The sequence below is a fragment of the Acomys minous genome (genome assembly GCF_964271855.1).
Source record: "Acomys minous genome assembly, chromosome: 13".
In the NCBI taxonomy this organism is placed as follows: Eukaryota; Metazoa; Chordata; class Mammalia; order Rodentia; family Muridae; genus Acomys; species Acomys minous.
The window spans coordinates 94728061-94746710 of NC_140495.1; the positions used below are offsets into that span (position 1 = coordinate 94728061).

Sequence of the window (18650 nt, forward strand, 5' to 3'; positions counted from 1 at the left end):
GGCCCATATGAATATGAACTCTTTGCACTAGCCTCAACACCTGACAGGTCTTAACCGGATGTTGCCAGGAAGGCCTCTCCCTCTGGGCCTCCCATATGACAGTGACAAGTGACTCCTGACATTTTAGATACTTTTGGACCATGGTGATAAAATGTTTGGCTTATTTCTTTGCAAGCCCACTTTCCTTTTTTACACCATGTATTGATTTGTGTGTGTTCGTGCCTTTTTTTTAAAAAAAATATAACCAGGCTGTGATTAAGCCAATTTATTCTTGATTTTCTTAAAATTATATAAATTATAGTTTCCTTTCTATAGTCCAAATTAAAATACATCATTGAAATTAAAGTGAACCTACAGGAGTGCTATTAGCATATTCAAAGCCAAATGTTGGTAATAATGGTGTTTACTTACTGAAATTTAGCAGTATTCATTCAAAAACAACATGTAGCCCCTAACTGCTATGGATGAAATAATGCACATTGCTTTATGGCTCTGAACTCTAATTAGCTGGCAACAAAACAACTCCTGAGCCTCTTATTAACTATTTCCTTTCTGTTAAGCAGAACACCCTTTAGAGCTGTTACTGAACTCCAGGGGACTAGCCTGGGGATGGAAAAAGGCTAATCCACCTTTCTTTCTCAAAGTGAAAAGAGGCCCAGGTGGCTGCCGAAGTTCTCTCTTCCTTGTTAGCACTGCCCCTATTTATATCTGGACGTGGGTTTGCCTCCTTTGTGTGCAAATGCCTTGGCTCGAACAAGCCAGGAAACAGGAGTTAATCAAAAAGGATTTCGAGGAAAAAAAATTTCCTCCCAGGATCACCCAGCCTCTTCCTAGGAGAAAACATGGCCTGCCTGAGTCCTCTGTTGGAGAAAGGCCTCTACCATGGGCCTCCATCTCCTATGTCCCTTAGACTGTCGTGTACGGTGATGGTTGAGACCACAGCCTTTGCACTCCTCACAGGTTCGGGGCCAGATGCTAACAGACTGCCTGTGTTGTACGGGTCCCGAGATAGATGCTACATCGACTGGTACCCTGCTACACACAAGAGGACCCTGGGACTCAGAGAGACAAGGTTCCAAAATGAAGCTGTAGGTCCCAAACCTGGATGATCCATTCGTTTAACAAACTCTGACCCATTTTGTTCTCCACCAGCACCGCCGTGAGCAGTGGGGACTCAGTGACGGTCAAGAAGAATGAGGTCTTTACCCTCGTGGGCCTGAGATTCACTGAACATGGACCCTCAGTGTGGAAATGGAACCTGATGGTAGGCACGGTGACTGGGATTGAGTAGGGAAAAGGCTCATACACCTGAGCAAGACCTGGACACAGGGTGACCAAAAGGTAAGGAGAGACCAGTGGTTCTCAACCTTCCTAATGCTGCGACCCTTTAATACAGTTCATCATGTTGTGGTGATGGGCCCCCACCCCAACCCATAAAATTATTTTTGTTGCCACTTCCTAACAGTAATTTTGCTACTATTATGAACCATAACATAAATATCAGTGTTTTCTGATGGTCTTGGGTGTCCCCGGTGAAAAGGTCATTTGACCCATAAAGGGGTCGCAACCCACAGGTTGAGAAACACTGGTCTAGACCAAAGATGTAGCCAGTACATGGATTCTGAGATCAGAGGGGGCCTGGAATACTTAAGGGTTGGGCAAGATGGTGACCATCAGGGAGATCAGTCCTCTAGAGCAGCAAGGAGGATTGGTAGACAGGTATGCAGCAGACAAACAGGTTAGAGAGAGAGGGTGTGTGTGTGTGTGTGTGTGTGTGTGTGTGTGTGTGTGTGTGTGTGTGTGAAATCATAGCCAGAAATGCAAATGATACTGTGACCTTCTCTGAGAATACCATGGCACAGGCTAACTGGGTGTGGAAAAAGCAAAACCATTAAGGCTTTCTGTTAGAAAGCTGCTCAACTCGTCTCCTTACCCATCCCCCCCACCCCACCCCACCCCACCCCACCCCGGTCAGGCTGGTCACCCCAGTTGAGACCCAGACACACTTAACAGAGGACAATCTCGTGTGTGATTGCACCACCTAATAGCTAAGAGGGTGGCAGTCACCGAGTCAGTGCCAGCCTCATAGAAGTGGGACAAGCGACAGCTCCGGTGGACGGAACTGAGGAGCAGTAGGACCCAGAATTGCCTATGCCGACCTATGAGGTCAAGATCTGGGCTGGCTGTGCATCCGTCACCTTTATGGTGCTCATTCTTTTCAACAAGACACCAGGGGTGTGAACGTGGTCAGTCACAGCTGTGGAGAAGCAAACACATGACCTAAATGACAACTGGCCATCCGCCATCGCAGTGTCTCAGGCATTGCACAAGCATTCACATGCCTGGGCCTCCCCAACCCATCCTCGGGCTCCCCGTTTCACAGGCTGAAACTCAAGTTCGGCATCCAGTGCTGTGGCAGAAAAATGCTGCCTCTGCTCCCCCTCTAGCTGTGTGAGGTAAGTCACCTGAGCTCTTTCAGGTTCACTAGACATCTCTGGGCAGAGGAAAGGTGAACAAGGCTTGTCAACATCAAGAGGTTATACTGTGCATCTGAAAAGCATTCGCATGGATGAAAGAGGCTTGGAAGTCCACCATGTTGCGTTAGAGAGGAAATGGACTAAAAGCTCCAAACCCCAAAGACTCACTGATAACCGAGATTTTTGTCCATGGAACAGAAAAGGCCAAGGGCTATAGTCCAGTCTATGACTGGTTCTTGCAACACTGTGACTAAGTCCTTTCAAGTCTCCCAGGGAGAAAACAAAATAAAATTCCTAGTGAAAAGGGGGGTGGCGGTGTAGTCTATCTGTGAGGAATGCCTTGTGAGAGTAGACACCGGAATGAGTTATCAAAGCAAGTCTGGTATTCTTCCTCCGATGGCCTTAGGAGAGATACCTGCCCAAGTGTGGGTGGAGTAAATGGGATTCTGGCTGAAGTCAAGAGGAAGATGCTACAAAATGAGTCTTCCCTTTTTTTTTGATTCCTAGAATAAACCCCACAAGATCTTCCAGAGAGTTTTGTTCACTGGCACTTTCCAAGCACTTATGATATCTGCATACAGGAGGTGCTTGGTAAATATCCATTGAGGAAAGTAAGGGACACGGTAAGTGTCCCTTTGGAAGTGTTACAAGCCTGTATATGTGCACTCACTAGCTCTGGCTGTTGTGCCTGCTTATCCACAGCCCCTTAACACAGACCTTGGAGAAAGTGAATCAAGTGTGCTGAGGCTTAAATATCGGTGTGTACCTTTTCCTAAGTTTGCACACCTGTGCACGTGCACACCCAGACATGCATGCACACATACACAAGCACTCACACAGCACTCACACAATAAACATATGCACACACACACAGAGAGCTTCCTGTGGGCAGGTGAATTTGTCATTATTTGCAAGCACATAGTGATGAAATGTCTGTGTAATAGGACACAGTCCTCTGCAAAGGCCGTATTCATCCCCAGTGTTTCTGAGTTAACAGATGTAAGGCCAAAGCAACCACTTGGGGCATGTCTACAGTGTTCTTTCATGAGAGACAATCAGAGAAAAGAATCTAAAGTGCTCTTTTTCCCCCCTTTCTTTCTTCCAAAGCTCCCATGGGCTGTTGCCTGAAAAAAATCCTGTTTATAAAAAGCAAACTCTGGGCTGGACGTCACCAGGTCCCTGGGGTAAACACTGCCTGTGTGCTTACAAGATCATTGACTGAAACTGTCCCGTGAGTCAGGGATGACCCGAATGAAACCACAGTAGCATATTAGGCACAGCAGCCTCAGAGCAGAAAAATCACATTTTGTCGATTGCTGGGAGTGTGACTGTGTGTCTAGCCTGTTTTCAGGATCAAGAGAAACAAGAAACAAGAGACACAATGAGCCCTGCCCCCTCCTCATTCTCTGGGGGATCTGTCTTCTGCAATCTGAAAAGTAGTACTCAGATCTGGACCACCCCCTAATCTGAGGAGAGGGAAAAGACACCACTTGGAAGGAGCCTTAGAGTTCGCCGGCAAGCGAACAGGTCCAGTTCGAAGGCACCCTGTCCGCATCCTAGGATCCACTGGGCTTCCTTCCCTACAGGGATCCACATTCATTCCTTACAGCCTAGCAACCACCCTGGGTGACAGCCACTAGAGATCTCTCACAGTGCTCTAGCAAAGGGCTGTAGAGTCAGACACAGCAGTCCCCATCTTGAAGATGAAACAAACAAACAAACAAGCAAAACCCCAGAGGCTCCGAGAAGGGAGATGGCATATCTCGTTACACAGGCAAGGTAGGGTAAATACTGGGAGCTATGGAGTTAAGGCTGCTTGGGTTCACAGCTTGATGACATGCATTGAATTAGAACAGGATGTTGGGCTTTCGTGACTTGGTTTCTGCACCTTTAAATAATAATAATAATAATAATAATAATAATAATAATAATAATAATAATAATAATAATAATAATATCATCTGCTTCATAAAATGAAGAGCAGAACAAATCAGGCACCATAAGCCGTGGAATGCTTAGTACTCTTGGGTACTCAATAATACACATTACTACTTCCACCACTACCACTACCACCAGGATCCTTGTTATGAACAGGTAGCCAATAAGTGCAGTTTCCAACCTACTGCTTTCCCCCTTACACAGTTTTTCACTGAGTGCAAGGTTTTTGTGTTCTCTGTCCACATCATCTTCCCCCTATGTCTCCCACACTATTCTCACTCAAAATAGCGAAGGCTCAAACTGTCGTTCTAAAGCCCATGGCCACATGGGCTGTTACTCAGTGTTACAGCAAGCATGAGGGAATGCCATGCCTCCTTATCTGTGTGGCACGTGATTAAGAAATACCAAGAACCATGGGAATGAAAAGGCTGCCCACCACGGAAGGCTAGCGTTGGCGTGATAGCAGGAAGCACAACCGGCTGCTTCCCGAATCAACCATCAACTCCAAATAATGCCATTATCACGTGACAGAGCAGGACCTGGAAAAGAGATCTCTGCATTCCTTGCCCTGTGTTCTCTGCGTTCTTCGGGTTCCTTGCCTGTAGCAGGTAGGGAGAAGAATCAGGAAGAAAGGAATGGCCTGGCTAGGGCTTCCAGGCAGATAGATGTCGCCTTAGTGGTCCTCTGCTGGGGGCTGCTGAATTCACTGTGGTCCCTACACTGACTGCTGAGGGATGGATGGCTTCTACTTCATGCAAAGGGAGCTATCTGCTCTTTCTCTAGAGGGGGCTCCTTGGGCAGGGGGTGGGGGGGTGGGGGCTGGGGGGTGGGGGGTGGGGGGTGGGGAGCGGTCCTTGCCTTGCTCAGAAGTATGGTATCTCTAAGAGAAACTGTTTGACATAGCAGGCAGGAAGGGCCGCAGAACTAATGAGGAGTTATCTATGAGAGGTCTCTCTCACTGCCAGGAAGACACTGTGTTCCCATGCAGAACTGCCCTGGCTGGGACACGGGCAGCAACAAGACTTCTGAAGTCAGGTGACTTACATGGTTGAAGAAAACAGTAGTATAGGAAACGAGGGGAAGGCAAGCCTTGCTCCCAGGGCACACCAAGGCAAAGCACGCCCTTCACAGTGGACTGAAATTCACTACATGTCCCAGACCGGCACCGAGTCTGACATCTTTCTGCTAAGACTGTGAGTGGACAACACATCTCATAAATTTCCAGTCACTGTGATAGTCCCAACCTCCCAACCTTTTCCTTGAAGAACAGCGCAGCCGGTGTGTTTTGATCCCTCGGGGGTGGGGGATGTATGTTAACCAGGCCATCTTAAATGTGCAACTGGGGCCTTCTGAGCTTACATGATACAGTTTTTAGAAAGCTGTATCTGTTTCAAAGTATGTTACAGAAACCTTCTACCTCTGGGATTCCTTCCCTTCCTCACCATCTTCTCAGAAATAGTGAGTTCTTGATTCTTGGAAGCAGAAGCTCAGAATTTGGGAGAAGTGCCCTGAATGCCTTCCTTCCTCAATATCTGAAGCAAAGCCATCCTTCTGTTTTTGGTGGGTTGCGTTATTGTATGAGTTCAAAGCACAGCTTTGGGACCAATCCCAATAGCAGAGTCTGTCTTCTGGTTCTGCATCTAGCTGGGAAGACTTGGGCAAGTCATGGTACCCACTCTAAGCCTTCATCCCCCTCATGTATGAAACAGAAGAGAGCAGCCATGTTCTTTCAAGGTTGGTTCTGAGGACCACAATGATGAACCTAGGGCAGTAGAGTTGTGCCTGGTGCATAGCACTCAGTAATTGAGGAAGTAATTTAATAAGTAACAACTGTTGGATATTTACCGTGCACACGTCAGTGTGCCAGCAGCTTCCTATCAATTATATTTAATCATCACCAACAACTCCGTTGGCCTTTCCATTCACTTTCCATTTCACTAACCTAGGCAGAGCAGCGATGCTATGGGTAGAAGCACACACAGCCAGGGAGGGGCAACATTAGGATCTGAATGGAAGACCAGAACCCATCATCATCATCATCAACATCATCATCATCATCACCATAATAAATGGTGACACTCTTGGCGAGACTATTCAGCTGAAATACGAAAATGTTTGTATTTAAATGCTATGGAACAATTGCCTTGGCATCAATGCTCTGTTGCCTGATCCTTTTATAAACATTAAACCAAAAATTTCGTCAGTCAGTCAGATGTTAGTTGGAAAAGAAAAAAAAGAATTTACTTCTCATAACCTGGTAATATAAACAGGCTAGTAAAATCAAACATGGATGGGTTCCCTAGCTGTAATCACCTTCATTTTTCATCCTATAATACACAATACATGGAATATATAAGTGGGAGGATTAAAGTCTACAAAAGCACAAAGTGAGATGACTTAGGAGGGTTTGGTTTTGAGCTCTTATGATCAGCCAGACTGACACTGTCATTTGTTAAGTTCAGCCCTGAGTACATTTCAGTGCACCTGTCTTCAACAATCATGCCAAAGGGTACATCCATTTACCTGTTTTGTTTAGTTTTTGTTTTTTGTTTTTTTGTTTTTTTTTTAACCAGAGATAGTGAGTGATCTGCAGATTTGACACGATGCTTCTCTGCTGGACTTATACACGCTTCCATTTTATGTGGGACAAAATTCACATTGTCTGTCATTTCCTTATTGATGACTGAGGGATGTATTTCATTACAGCAGTCCCAGAGACACAATGTTGATGTCGGTAAGTGTTTCTGTATGCTCTCCTGGATGAGAGACGGCGCTGGCAAGCTCTTATTCATCTGAAGAAACTGAGGGGCAAGAAGAAACCTCAAATGTAAAAAAAACAGTAACGCCACTATCATTTTCCAGAAAAAGATATAACAGAAGAGAAAGAGGTGCACTGTGGGGGGATTAAAGCCTTCAAGAATGCTCACAAGACAGCTGGTTATACTGGCTACCTTCGGCCCCAATGCCAGGCATATTAGGTTAACTAGAAATGTCTACCCACACGGTCTCTCTCTACACAAACATACCTTGCTTTCTCCTGTCCCGAGGCCTTCCTACACCTGCTTTCTCTCTGAATCATTCTTTCTATGGATCTTACCCCCAGTCCTTCAGATCTGTGATTTATGAGGTCCACAGCCATGAAACTCCACTGGATCTTTTGTCTCTTCTTCTTTTTTGTTGTTGTTGTGTAGAGCAAATACAGTCACCATGATGATGCGTTCGCATTATGTGCCAGGCAAACTCCACGGGGTTGGGAACTGGACCTGGTTGCAGGCACCATCCTATCTCCAGAGTTTGGTATGGAACTGTGCTGGAAGCAGGGTAGATCTTCCAGAAACATTTTAAAAGGCTCTGACCACCCGCTGCTTGTGCCAACACTGATATATCCACAAAATATGACCATAAGGGTTTTCTTCTGTCCATATCGCTTACGTCATTGACCCAATCTCAGCTTTGGCTTTTAAAGCTGTGTGGGGCATGACCTGAACCAGGCTTATAGCCCACAGGTTCTCCGTTTGTCACCAGATACTGGGTGTAGGGAACTGTTTACCAGTTTCCCCAGCACCTTCATTATGATGTGGCAGTTAGCATTCATCTGGTTTTCCAAAGACCACAATGCTCTGTGCCGTCTGAATTGGAGATCTAGTCCTCGCTAGTGTCTAAGGTAGAAGGGGGGTTCGAACCAGCAGTCACAGGTGGGATGGAAATGACATCACAGAAGGGAGAGCCCGTGAAGATCGTCAGACATGTTTCTTTGTACACCAGAACGCATGTGGCAAGTTATCTGATGTGTCCCTTGAGTAGCTGTCATTGTGTTACCACCACGCTGTGAGCGAGAACTACAGGACTGGAAGAGAGTCTGAAACCACCCTCCCAGGGCACTCCTGGGGACCCTGCAGCTGCCTCTCAGCTGCCCATATGTCACCTCATTCCCACCCAAGGAGCAAGCCTGCCTCTGAGAAGCCTTCTTGCTTCCTTCTGCCTCCTCTGGACTAAGCAAATGAGAGCCTGGCAGCGAGTTGCTCTTCTTGACTCTTGATATGTTTTGGAGTGTCCTCGTTTACACGGGCAACTTGACAACTCTGTATTTCTATATTTAAAGTCATTTTGTTGTTATTTTTACCTAAACACTAAAAGTTCAAATGCTTTTGACATAGGTAGGGACCCTGGTTTCACCTTTGTATTCCACTCCCACGGTCTCTTGGGGGGTGGGGGGGGGTTCTTCCTTTCCTCAGCACAGAGACATAGCCCTGCCTTCCTCTGACCCCTCCTTGCCTCCAGGAAGGATACTGTGGGGTTGGGTTCTCTTAAGACAGCATCATTAATATGCTGGTTTTGTGCCAGCTTGGTCAATTCCTTCCATCACACAGGTTTGCAGAGTCCCTACGTTTAAATTCTCCCTCTCCCTGCAGGGGTCCGTCTGTAATAGCCTCCTCTCTCTTGCCTTTCGTCAACCTCCCCTCGCCCCCACCCCAGCTTTACTTTTCATCTGAAGTGCCAAAGCAAGATGCAATTGATGAAGGCGATGCGTTCTTCCCCACTGGGTTGAGCCAGGCTTTCACCGGTCAGCCACCGATCTTCTCAGAGAGTTTTGGGCACCCCACACAGCGACCAGTGCAAGGGACTTGGATTCTGAAGACCCAGTAGCAGGTTGGAACTGGATCAAACCACCAGCTGCGTGACTTAAGGCAAGTGCTTTTACCTTTTCTGAACTCATCTGTTCACGTCTTCTACCCTGTGGCTGGCTTGAAATATGTTCCATTATCTAAGCTGCCCATATTTAAGAGTTTGTACTCAAAGAGTCATTCTTTTTTTTTAAAACAAGGAATGGAGAAAGGGGTGGGGAGGAAAAAAAGTAAAAAGGTAAGGCTACTAGAAGCTTCCACAGAACACGCGTTCCCCGCGGATGTTCTGGAAGAGCTGAGAGCGAGCCTGGCCCCGGGCACCCTACAGAGCCTGACCAGCGAGGCTTCCGGCAGCTAGCTTCTAATAGCACCTATCCCCTCCCCCACGTTGTTGCTCTCCAACAGCTAGGTCCAGCGAAGGTTTTAGGGGAGGGTGAGAGTTCTTGGAAGGCTCAGCTTCCATAGACTACCCGCCTCCCCCCACCCCCGACTCTCGGCCCCCTTTGTAGACTCCTTGATGGTACGAACCTTTTCTCTTACCCCACTGGCCTCCTGCGCGAAGGTTGGTAGCGGCAACTCGCCAGCTTCCCGCGCTCCAACTCTACCCTCGTCGGGTATCCTGCCCTCGGCTGGCTCCCTTCTCCTGTTGTCTCCGCCGGCCGGGAGCTCCCCCTCCGGGCTGCGCTGAGGTGGCAGCCTGCAGGGCTGGCGACAGCGCGGGGGAGAGGGACGGCTGCTTGCAATCCTTCCGCCCACGTGCACCGACGGCAGCGAAGTACCAGCAGTCGCCAGGCCCGCGCTTGCCGCGGGTGGGTGCTTCACCTCTGGGGCTGGCGGGGGACCGTAACTCGAGCCCCACTGTCGGGACCTCTATTTGCATAACCCGACACCCCTCTTTCTTCTGGACCCAGGCTGGAGATGAGAGTCGGGCTCCCCTCCGAGGCGTCGTCTTGCCTGTGGTCAGCGCGGGGGCCGCGGGACCGGCCGGAGCGCAGGCGGAGCGGACTGACGCACGTGGTAAGAGCGCAGCTATTTTTTCCTTTTTTCCTCGCTTTAAAATAGGGCTTGGAAGGGTTTTTCAGAGGTGGGACACCAAAAAGAGGTCTACTCGTCGAACTTTCTCTCCTCTCTCCTCTGAATTTGATCCCCAATTGGAAAGGAGAGGGCGTACCAGCGCGATCGAGAAACTTTTTCTGATTTGCTTTTGGGCATTTGAAGTCAGGGCGAGGACTATTCCCAGGAGAACAACTTTCACGGCTGGCATGGGGAGAAAAGCGCTTCTCGGAGATCGGCGCGGAGGCGGCTCCCGGTGGCCTTTGGGCTTCCCTGACCACCTTACTCCTAGCCGGGCAGGAGTTGGCGCGCTGTAGCCGCGGGCACCGCAGGTGATCGGCGGAAGAGCGCCTGCAGAGCCGCGCTCCCTCCACTGCGTGGCGCCGTGGCTCCTGCCCGCCGGCTATCCTCGGTGCTCCGAGTAGCCGGAGCAAGAACGAGTAGGGTCCCTGCCGGATCCCTTCTCTGCCGGAGTTTAGAGCTGAGAAGGGCAGGGCAATTTCCCAGCCTGAGCCAAAGATCTAAGGCTACGCAGGTCCGGGAGCCTCGGGCTTGTGAACCCGGCTGTTGCGGGAGCGCGTCTGGTGTGGGCTGTGCGCGTTGGGAGCCAAGTGTCCAGAGAGCCAGCTGGCGCCACTGTTTAGATCTCAGAAAAGTTTTTGAGAATTTAACAGAAAGGTTCCTACTGGAAGGGTTGGTTTGTTTGTTTAAGGGAAACACGTGTGGGGCCACGGAAACGCGAAACTGTCTTATTTGTTGTCAGCACAGAGCAGGCTCTAAGTAAGGGTGACGGGGACTATTCCTGGGGTAGACCGTAAGCACGGGCAGTAAGATGCACCCCCGAAAAGTGTACACACATAGGGATGGGGCAGGGTAGTGGAGCTTGGTGGGTTGTGAAGATGAGGACAGTGTCTTCGTAGGGTGTCCTGTCTGTCGCCTGGGGACTCTCATGGCTAGGCGGGCGCACACACGCGCGCGCTGTCAAGAGGGATGTGTGTAGAGTAAGGTGTGTGGGGGTGTGTGTAAGCGGAGGAGGGATAGTGTGTAGCGGAAGTGGGGCGTATGTGAGTGTGTGTCTGTCTGTGTGTGTGTGTGTGTGCGCGCGCGCGCGCCGGACAGAGTGAGCGTCCAAGCCTCCATCTGGTTGCCCCCACGCAGCGGACCGCCCAGACACGCCGGGAAGGGCGCCCGCTCTGCGCAGCAGCTGGAGTGGGAGGAGGGGAGCGCGCGGGCTGAGGAAGGGGGAGCTCGCTTGAAGCTCCCGCAGCTCTTCTGCTCCATATTCTAACTCTAACCCCTACCCTCGAGTTACCCAAAATACTTAAACAAACAAACAACCCAGACCTGTTCCGTTTTCGCTCTTGTATAAATAGCACAGACTTTCCAAAAAAGCAAGACCGCATTCACTCTTATCACCAGACACTACTTTCCACCGTGTAATTCAGAAAAAGGCAGTCAGCTTCCGTGAATGCGGGTAGCTTTTTTTCTTTCTTTATTCTCTTTTTTTTTCTTCTGTCTCTTTTTTTGCTTGCGGTTTTGAGCTGCCAAGAAAGTGAAGGAGGGGTTTGACTGTAGTGTCTCGGCTCCGCTCGGTTTCTTTCCGAAGTTTAATTTTCCGGAATGGCTCCCAAACAAGGGCTGGGGAGGCGGAGCCGCCACTACCGGATCTTCTCCTTTTTTGGAAAGTCTCGAAGAACCGGAATTCCTCCCCGCCCCAAGAGACAGAGCTGCCACCTCGGCCCGCGCGTTCACCCGCGGCGACCGCGCCAGAGTCTGCGATCACGCCCTCCCCCGGCTGAACTCTGCAGCCCGGGGTCCCGACTGCAAGCAGGGGGCCGAGAGCCCCAGACCTGGCATGGTGTCCACCGGCTGCGAGCCGTTCTCAGCTAGCTCCCCGGAGCCCGCGCAGCCAAGCCCGTATGCAAATTGGCCATGTGACGGCAAAAACTGCCTGGCCCAGCCCTGTTCCTCAGTCCATATATGGGCAGCGACGTCACGGGTATTGAAGACCTGCCCATAAATACTCGGAGCCTAACACTTTCCGTCTGAGAGAGCAGCGATTGATTAATAGCTGGGCGAGGGGACACACAGACCTGTTATAAAATAACACTACACCAGCAACTCCTGGCTCCTCAACAGCCGGATCCCAGGCAGGAGAGAGTCAGTGGCAGATAGCCATTTTTCTTCCTTAAGAAGCCAACAACTTGCTTGCTAGTTTTATTTCTGTTAGAATTTTTTTTTAGTGTGTGTGGTGGTGGTGGTGGCGGTGGTGGTGGTCTTTTCTAAGTGTGGAGGGCAAAACCCAGGCTCAGTCCAACCCCTCTCCAAAAAAAACGGCTTCTCTGGCACTCCAGGTAGCGAGGGAGTTGGGTCTCCAGGTTGTGCGAGGAGCAAATGATGACCGCCAAGGCCGTAGACAAAATCCCAGTAACTCTCAGTGGTTTTATGCACCAGCTGCCTGACAACCTCTACCCGGTGGAAGACCTCGCCGCCCCGTCGGTGACCATCTTCCCCAATGGTGAACTGGGAGGCCCCTTTGACCAGATGAACGGAGTGGCTGGAGGTAAGCCGCGTGCCCGTCTTTGGAGCTGGTGGGTGGGGGCGGTGGGTGTGCGGGGCTTGGAAGGGAGAATGGGGACTTGAGGTGGACGACGCTGACCACACTGGCTCTGAAGACTGGAAGTGAGTGCAGGAGGAATGGGAAAGAACAGGGACCAGGGCTTAGCGGGTTGTGCGCGCGGGCAACTGCACCTGGCCACCAAAAAGCTACTGGCATGCCTGCGGCCCGGCCCGCCCAGCTTAGGCTGGATATAGGGTTCAAGCGGCACTCCTCCTGGCTTTCCAGGCTGGAAGCAGGTCCACTAGCGGGTCTCTGGGCTTCTCGGGTAGGGTTAAAGTGACAGGAAAGTTCGGGAGTCAGGGAGAGGGCTGCGCGTCTGGAGAGCGAAGTGGCAGCAGAGCGCTTAGGAAGCGCGCGGGCAGCGCTCTGAGTAGAGTCCACTCGGGGAGGATCTTGGAGCGCGTTGCGCGTCTAGTGCGGCGTGGAGGCACCACCCCATTAGCGCATCGCCCCACCGTGAATAGGGTTAGCCAGACGAGGTGGCGGAGGAAGGCAGGCAACAGAGGGAAGCAGGCGCAGTCAGTCACTAGAGTGCTCCTGGTTCCGTGGCTATGCTGTGTAAGGTCGTCTCCCTCAGCCTCCGCGCCTTCCTCGAAGCTGAGCCTCTGGTCTTGGGCTAGGGGCAGGGACGCGCGGGTGTCCGGCACAGCTGAGGGTGTTGGGAGGGAAGCCTAGACTCCTTCCTCCGCAGCCTGGGTTCCCACTGTCAGTCGTCAGTTGAAGCGCAGCGGGAGAGGGAGGGGGAGATGGCACCAGGAATTAGCAGCAGGAACATCACCCACCCACTTACCCGTTCTGGGGTTCCCCTTTCCCGGCGGTTGGCATCTTCCCTGCACCGCCTGGGATTGGTAGGCTCTTCAGTGGTGTCTGTATCATTGCCTAGGCAGTGGGACCACAAAGCGAAAGAGTGGGAGAGAAGTCCAAGGCAGATGGGAAATTGTTTGATAGTGTTGCTATTATTGGGTGTTTTTATTGGGGACTAGAGTCACAGATGGCTAGGGGGTAGAGGGGGAGGGGCAGTCCTGCAGTTTTTGGAGATAGTTTTTTTTTTGAGTCCCATACTCTGGTTAATTACTTCTTAATGTCTCCAGGCCTCAGTTTCTCTACCTGTTGACCCTTGCTCCAGACCTAGAAGTGTTGGAATCCTGAAATGGAGATGGCCGTGTGTGTGTGTGTGTGTGTGTGTGTGTGTGTGTGTGTGTGTGTGTGGTGTGTTGGTCCTTGCATGCATTTTCATCATTCCACCTCTTTTCTGCTTTTTCTCTTCCCAGATGGCATGATCAACATTGACATGACTGGAGAGAAGAGGCCCTTGGATCTCCCGTATCCGAGTAGCTTTGCTCCCATCTCTGCGCCTAGAAACCAGACCTTTACTTACATGGGCAAATTCTCCATTGACCCCCAGTACCCCGGTGCCAGCTGCTACCCAGAAGGCATCATCAATATTGTGAGCGCCGGCATCTTGCAAGGGGTCACCCCTCCTGCGTCAACCACAGCTTCATCCAGCATCACCTCTGCTTCCCCCAACCCGCTGGCCGCAGGACCTCTGGGTGTGTGTACCATGTCTCAGACCCAGCCTGAATTGGATCACCTCTACTCTCCACCACCCCCTCCTCCTCCTTATTCGGGTTGTACAGGAGATCTCTACCAGGACCCTTCAGCGTTCCTGTCGCCACCCACCACTTCCACCTCCTCTCTGGCCTATCAGCCACCTCCTTCTTATCCATCTCCGAAGCCGGCCATGGACCCAGGTCTCCTTCCTATGATCCCAGACTATCCTGGATTTTTTCCATCTCCATGTCAGAGAGATCCCCATGGTTCTGCCGGCCCTGATCGAAAGCCGTTTTCCTGCCCTCTGGACTCCCTGCGGGTACCCCCTCCGCTCACTCCGCTCTCAACCATCCGTAATTTTACTCTGGGGGGCCCCAGTGCTGGGGTTACAGGACCCGGGGCAAGTGGAGGCAGCGAGGGACCCCGACTGCCTGGCAGTGGCTCTGCAGCAGTGACTGCTACCGCCTACAACCCTCATCATCTGCCTTTGCGGCCCATCCTGCGACCTAGAAAGTACCCTAACAGGCCCAGCAAAACGCCAGTGCACGAAAGGCCCTACCCTTGCCCAGCAGAAGGTTGTGACAGGAGGTTCTCACGCTCTGATGAGCTGACCCGGCACATCCGAATCCACACGGGCCACAAGCCTTTCCAGTGTCGGATCTGCATGCGAAACTTCAGCCGAAGTGACCACCTCACCACTCACATCCGCACCCACACCGGGGAGAAGCCCTTTGCCTGTGACTATTGTGGCCGCAAGTTTGCCAGGAGCGACGAAAGGAAGCGCCACACCAAGATCCATCTTCGACAGAAGGAGCGAAAGAGTAGTGCTCCCTCTTCGTCTGCGCCTGCCCAGTCTTCAGCCTCTGGTCCTGGAGGATCGCAGGCAGGGGCCAGCCTGTGCAGTAACAGCACCATTGGAGGACCACTGGCGCCCTGCACCTCTCGGACCAGGACACCATGAAATGAAGCGCCAGCAGACACACCAGTTTCTCCATGCCCCAGAGGCCCCCTGTCTGCTCGAGCTGCACAACACTACCACCCTTCCCTGTTCCTCTCCGTCATGTCGTGATTGTGGGCAAAGGACCTTGATGGAGCCCAGCTCTGCCCCACCTTCTCACAAAAGGCCTTCCTAAAACTTAGGCCACTTTACTTTCTTAGGGGAGTTGACTGCCACTCCAAGCAATGGGGAGCCAGAAGAGGTCTGGGTGAGGGCCCCTGGCCTAGAGGGCTGCGGTCTGGTACTGACTGAGCAAGAGATGTCTGACTAGGTTTTGCTAGCCCTTCCCTTTATTTTGACCCTGGATGCCAGGTTTGTTCTGAGACTTTTTCTACAGTAGGTTGGGAGCTGCTGATTCCTTTTGAGTGAGGACAGCGAAAAAGACTAAGCAAAACTTGACACTGCACTTTATGTCTTGGGACTGAGTTGGGGGAAGTTGTACAGTGCGCAGGGTCTGGTCTTGGCTGCGGCATTCTGTGGCCCTACAACAGTGAATTGAAGTTTATCTAGCCGTCTCAACCCTTAAGCAATATGTCCTAAAAACTCAGAACAGAAGTGCAATGATGGGAGGGACAAAGCAATATTGCTTCTTTTTTGTTGAGAAACAAAGATTATTTTTTCAGTGTATATCCATCCAGATTTTGTGTATTTTTGATGTGCACTGTTCTTCGCCAGTTCTGAACCTTAAGGAAAAAAAAAATGTAAAGCGTTTATGATCTCTTGAAATGAGTCAAAGGTTAACTTATTTAAAGGGGGATGTACATAGGATGCATGCATGCAGTTGTGTTAAGTGTCCTCGGTGCCTTGTGTGATGTGGGCAGTGTTACAGGGTCTGCATGTATACAGGATGCCTTACTACGGAAAAAAAAAATCACTCCCTGGGTTTATTAAGTATGGCTGTATATTTCTGCCTATTAATATTTGGATTTTTTTTAGAAAGTATATTTTTGTATGCTCTGTTTTGTGACTTAAAAAGTGTTACCTTTGTAGTCAAATTTCAGATGAGAATGTGCATAATGTCACGCAGCTGATTTATTAGTTCTTAATAGTTGTGGAAAAATAAACAATCTATTCTAACATAAAACCACTAACTAGAGTTCAGATAATGGAAGGTTTATGACTATGGTGTAAATAAATACCTTTCAACAATACTTTTTATTTTTGCTGCAGAAGTCATTCTACGAAGTACTTCTTGGGTAGAACTGAAACAGCTGTTCACCTCTGAACTATGAACAAAAGACCACTCAAGCCAGGGGGCTAGCACAGGACCTCCTGTGTTTTCCTTGCTAGCCTGTGGCTACCAAGCCTCACACCCTAACCTCCATTCATAAGCCAAGTCTTCGGGGATTTTCCCCCTTGAATTAGTGTAAAAGTAAGGAGGACTTCTGACTCACTGGTCTGTCCCTTGTAACAGCCTGTAGCTTCTCTCTGCTCCTGAGTGAGCTCTGGAAAACAAATACAAACAAGTGCCTAAGTTGTGGCTTTGTAGAAAGTCTGGCGGCATGGTCAAATTGGAAGTGACTTTTGGGTTCCAGGATTAATCGTTATGACCACTGAAAAGCTTTTTCAAAGAGCTATCATCCCCTCAGATCAAAATTGCTCTTACACTGATGATGACAGCATTGTGATGGGTGGTTGAAGGAATTACCCCAGGACTCATTTCTCTCCAGGCCTGGCTTCTCAGATGATTGCCCATATTTGGAGGGATCATTTGTCACAAGTTTGGTGGATCTAGAAGTAACTCTCAAAAGAGCTTGTTAAGACAGGTGAACAGCAGGCTGTAAAACCCCAAGGCAATCTAAACTTTATAGGTAAGTTGCCTTCCCCAAGATACCAGGTAATGGTTTGCAAAATAAAACACTACAAGGCTTCTCTTACGGGGAACCTTTTGAGATTTTCTTTTAAACACAGAATCATCTGACCTACCCAATTATCTTACAAACAGATCATGACGTTGTTAGCATCTTTACTCCTAAAATCTGGACCTAAATGCTTGTGATGTCCATTCGCCCCGCCCCCCCCCCCCCACAAGGTTTCTATGTGTAGCTTTGGCTGTCCTGGACTCTTTGTAAACCAGGCTGGCCTCGAACTCACAGCGATCCCCCTGGCTCTGCCTTCCATGTGCTGGGATTAAAGGTGTGTGCCAGCACACCTGGCCCGTGTCCACTATTTTTATGCAATATAATTTGTTGGTGTAATCACTGTGCCGTCTCAGCAGAAAGCCCTTCCCTTGCTTCTGGTCCTGGTAAAGTCCCTCAAGCTGACCGCTGCAGTCAAGGGCTTGTTATTTAGAGTAGTGGTCACATCTTTGGCCCTTAACAGCACGAGGATTTGAGATTCAATTTATGGAGGCAACTAATGCTTTTCCCCCTGCATCTCCTTCCTCAGCCCTATCTCGGGGATGTAGAAACTTCTTTCCCGAACTACTAGATGGAGATTTCAAAACCTTGAGTGTGGGATATTTTCCTTATCTTGTAATTTCTCCCCTGGATTCAGGCTTGCAAATACCAATGTTGTTTATCCAACACCGGCAACTGTAATGCAATGGCACCCTGTGGTAACTTTTAAACAAATGCTTCTTCTGTGAAATTTCATTATGGGAACATCTACTACTAACCATCTTCCCAAACTTTAGAGCATCTTCAATTAACATCAATATTTTAAAAGCAAGACTAAACATCATTTAATGAAAGAACAAGACAAAAAGAATGCTCCGTGCTTAACACACCGGCTAAGTAATCGGTTTCACGTTGGTGTGGTGGCCAGCCTCACTACCCAGATCTAAGAATTAGTACACCTGTTTGCTCAGGGCCCCCCACTTGTGGCTTTTGCTCCCAGATGCTTACATATCAGCAGTACCTTTCTCAGCTTAAAGCATTCAAGGCCCATTTTCAAGATACTTTAAAAATTTGCCTATGAAACCAGCACAGAAAGGGAAGTTGGTTCTTTTTTTTTCTCTTCCCTGCACTTTAAGGGACACTACTACAAACATTTCAGCTTTTTGTGGAGAGTGATTCCTTAAAGATTCATGCCACTGAGAAGGTTCGATTTGTGTTACAGTCTGTTAAACCTAAACAACTTTCTCAAGCCAGATTAACTTCAGTATCCTAATTGCTAATGAGATCAAGTCAAATTATTTTATAAACATTTTTCAGCTGTTGCCGAAGTTCAGCGTGTATGTGGAGGCAGGTAGGCACAGACCCATAAAATGCTGCCAGTCCAAACCACAACCACCAAATTCCTAAGGAAAGACAAGACCAAGAGACGAAAATACATAAGTCTTGGTTTGTCTTTTTTTTTTTTTTTAGGATAAATTAACTTTGTTTTCATGCTATTTTCTTTCTTTCTTTTAAATAATTTTTATCTTAGCTGGAGTTACAGTTGTGAGC

General features: G+C 49.4%; 1 protein-coding gene and 1 long non-coding RNA gene across 4 annotated transcripts; one reads left to right on the forward strand and one right to left on the reverse strand.

Annotated features, from left to right (window-relative positions):
- Positions 1-264: 264 nt before the first annotated feature.
- Positions 265-9703, reverse strand: LOC311581106. The gene is made up of 3 exons (XR_014773656.1): positions 9569-9703; positions 7135-7216; positions 265-678 (listed from the first exon to the last, which is right to left on the reverse strand). It is a non-coding gene; the product is annotated as an uncharacterized lncRNA (long non-coding RNA).
- On the forward strand, positions 8088-16412 carry EGR2 (early growth response 2). 3 transcript variants are annotated; one of them, XM_084753116.1, is made up of 4 exons: positions 8088-9103; positions 9952-10057; positions 12548-12656; positions 13985-16412. In XM_084753116.1, exons 2-4 carry the CDS (start codon positions 9959-9961, stop codon positions 15223-15225), a joined length of 1449 nt encoding a protein of 482 aa, XP_084609242.1. In that variant the 5' UTR covers positions 8088-9103; positions 9952-9958; the 3' UTR covers positions 15226-16412. The 3 variants fall into 3 exon arrangements, with proteins under 3 accessions (XP_084609242.1, XP_084609243.1, XP_084609244.1); XM_084753117.1 differs by lacking the exon at positions 8088-9103 and adding an exon at positions 9754-9849; XM_084753118.1 differs by lacking the exons at positions 8088-9103; positions 9952-10057 and adding an exon at positions 10099-12253.
- The last annotated feature ends 2238 nt before the right edge of the window (positions 16413-18650 follow it).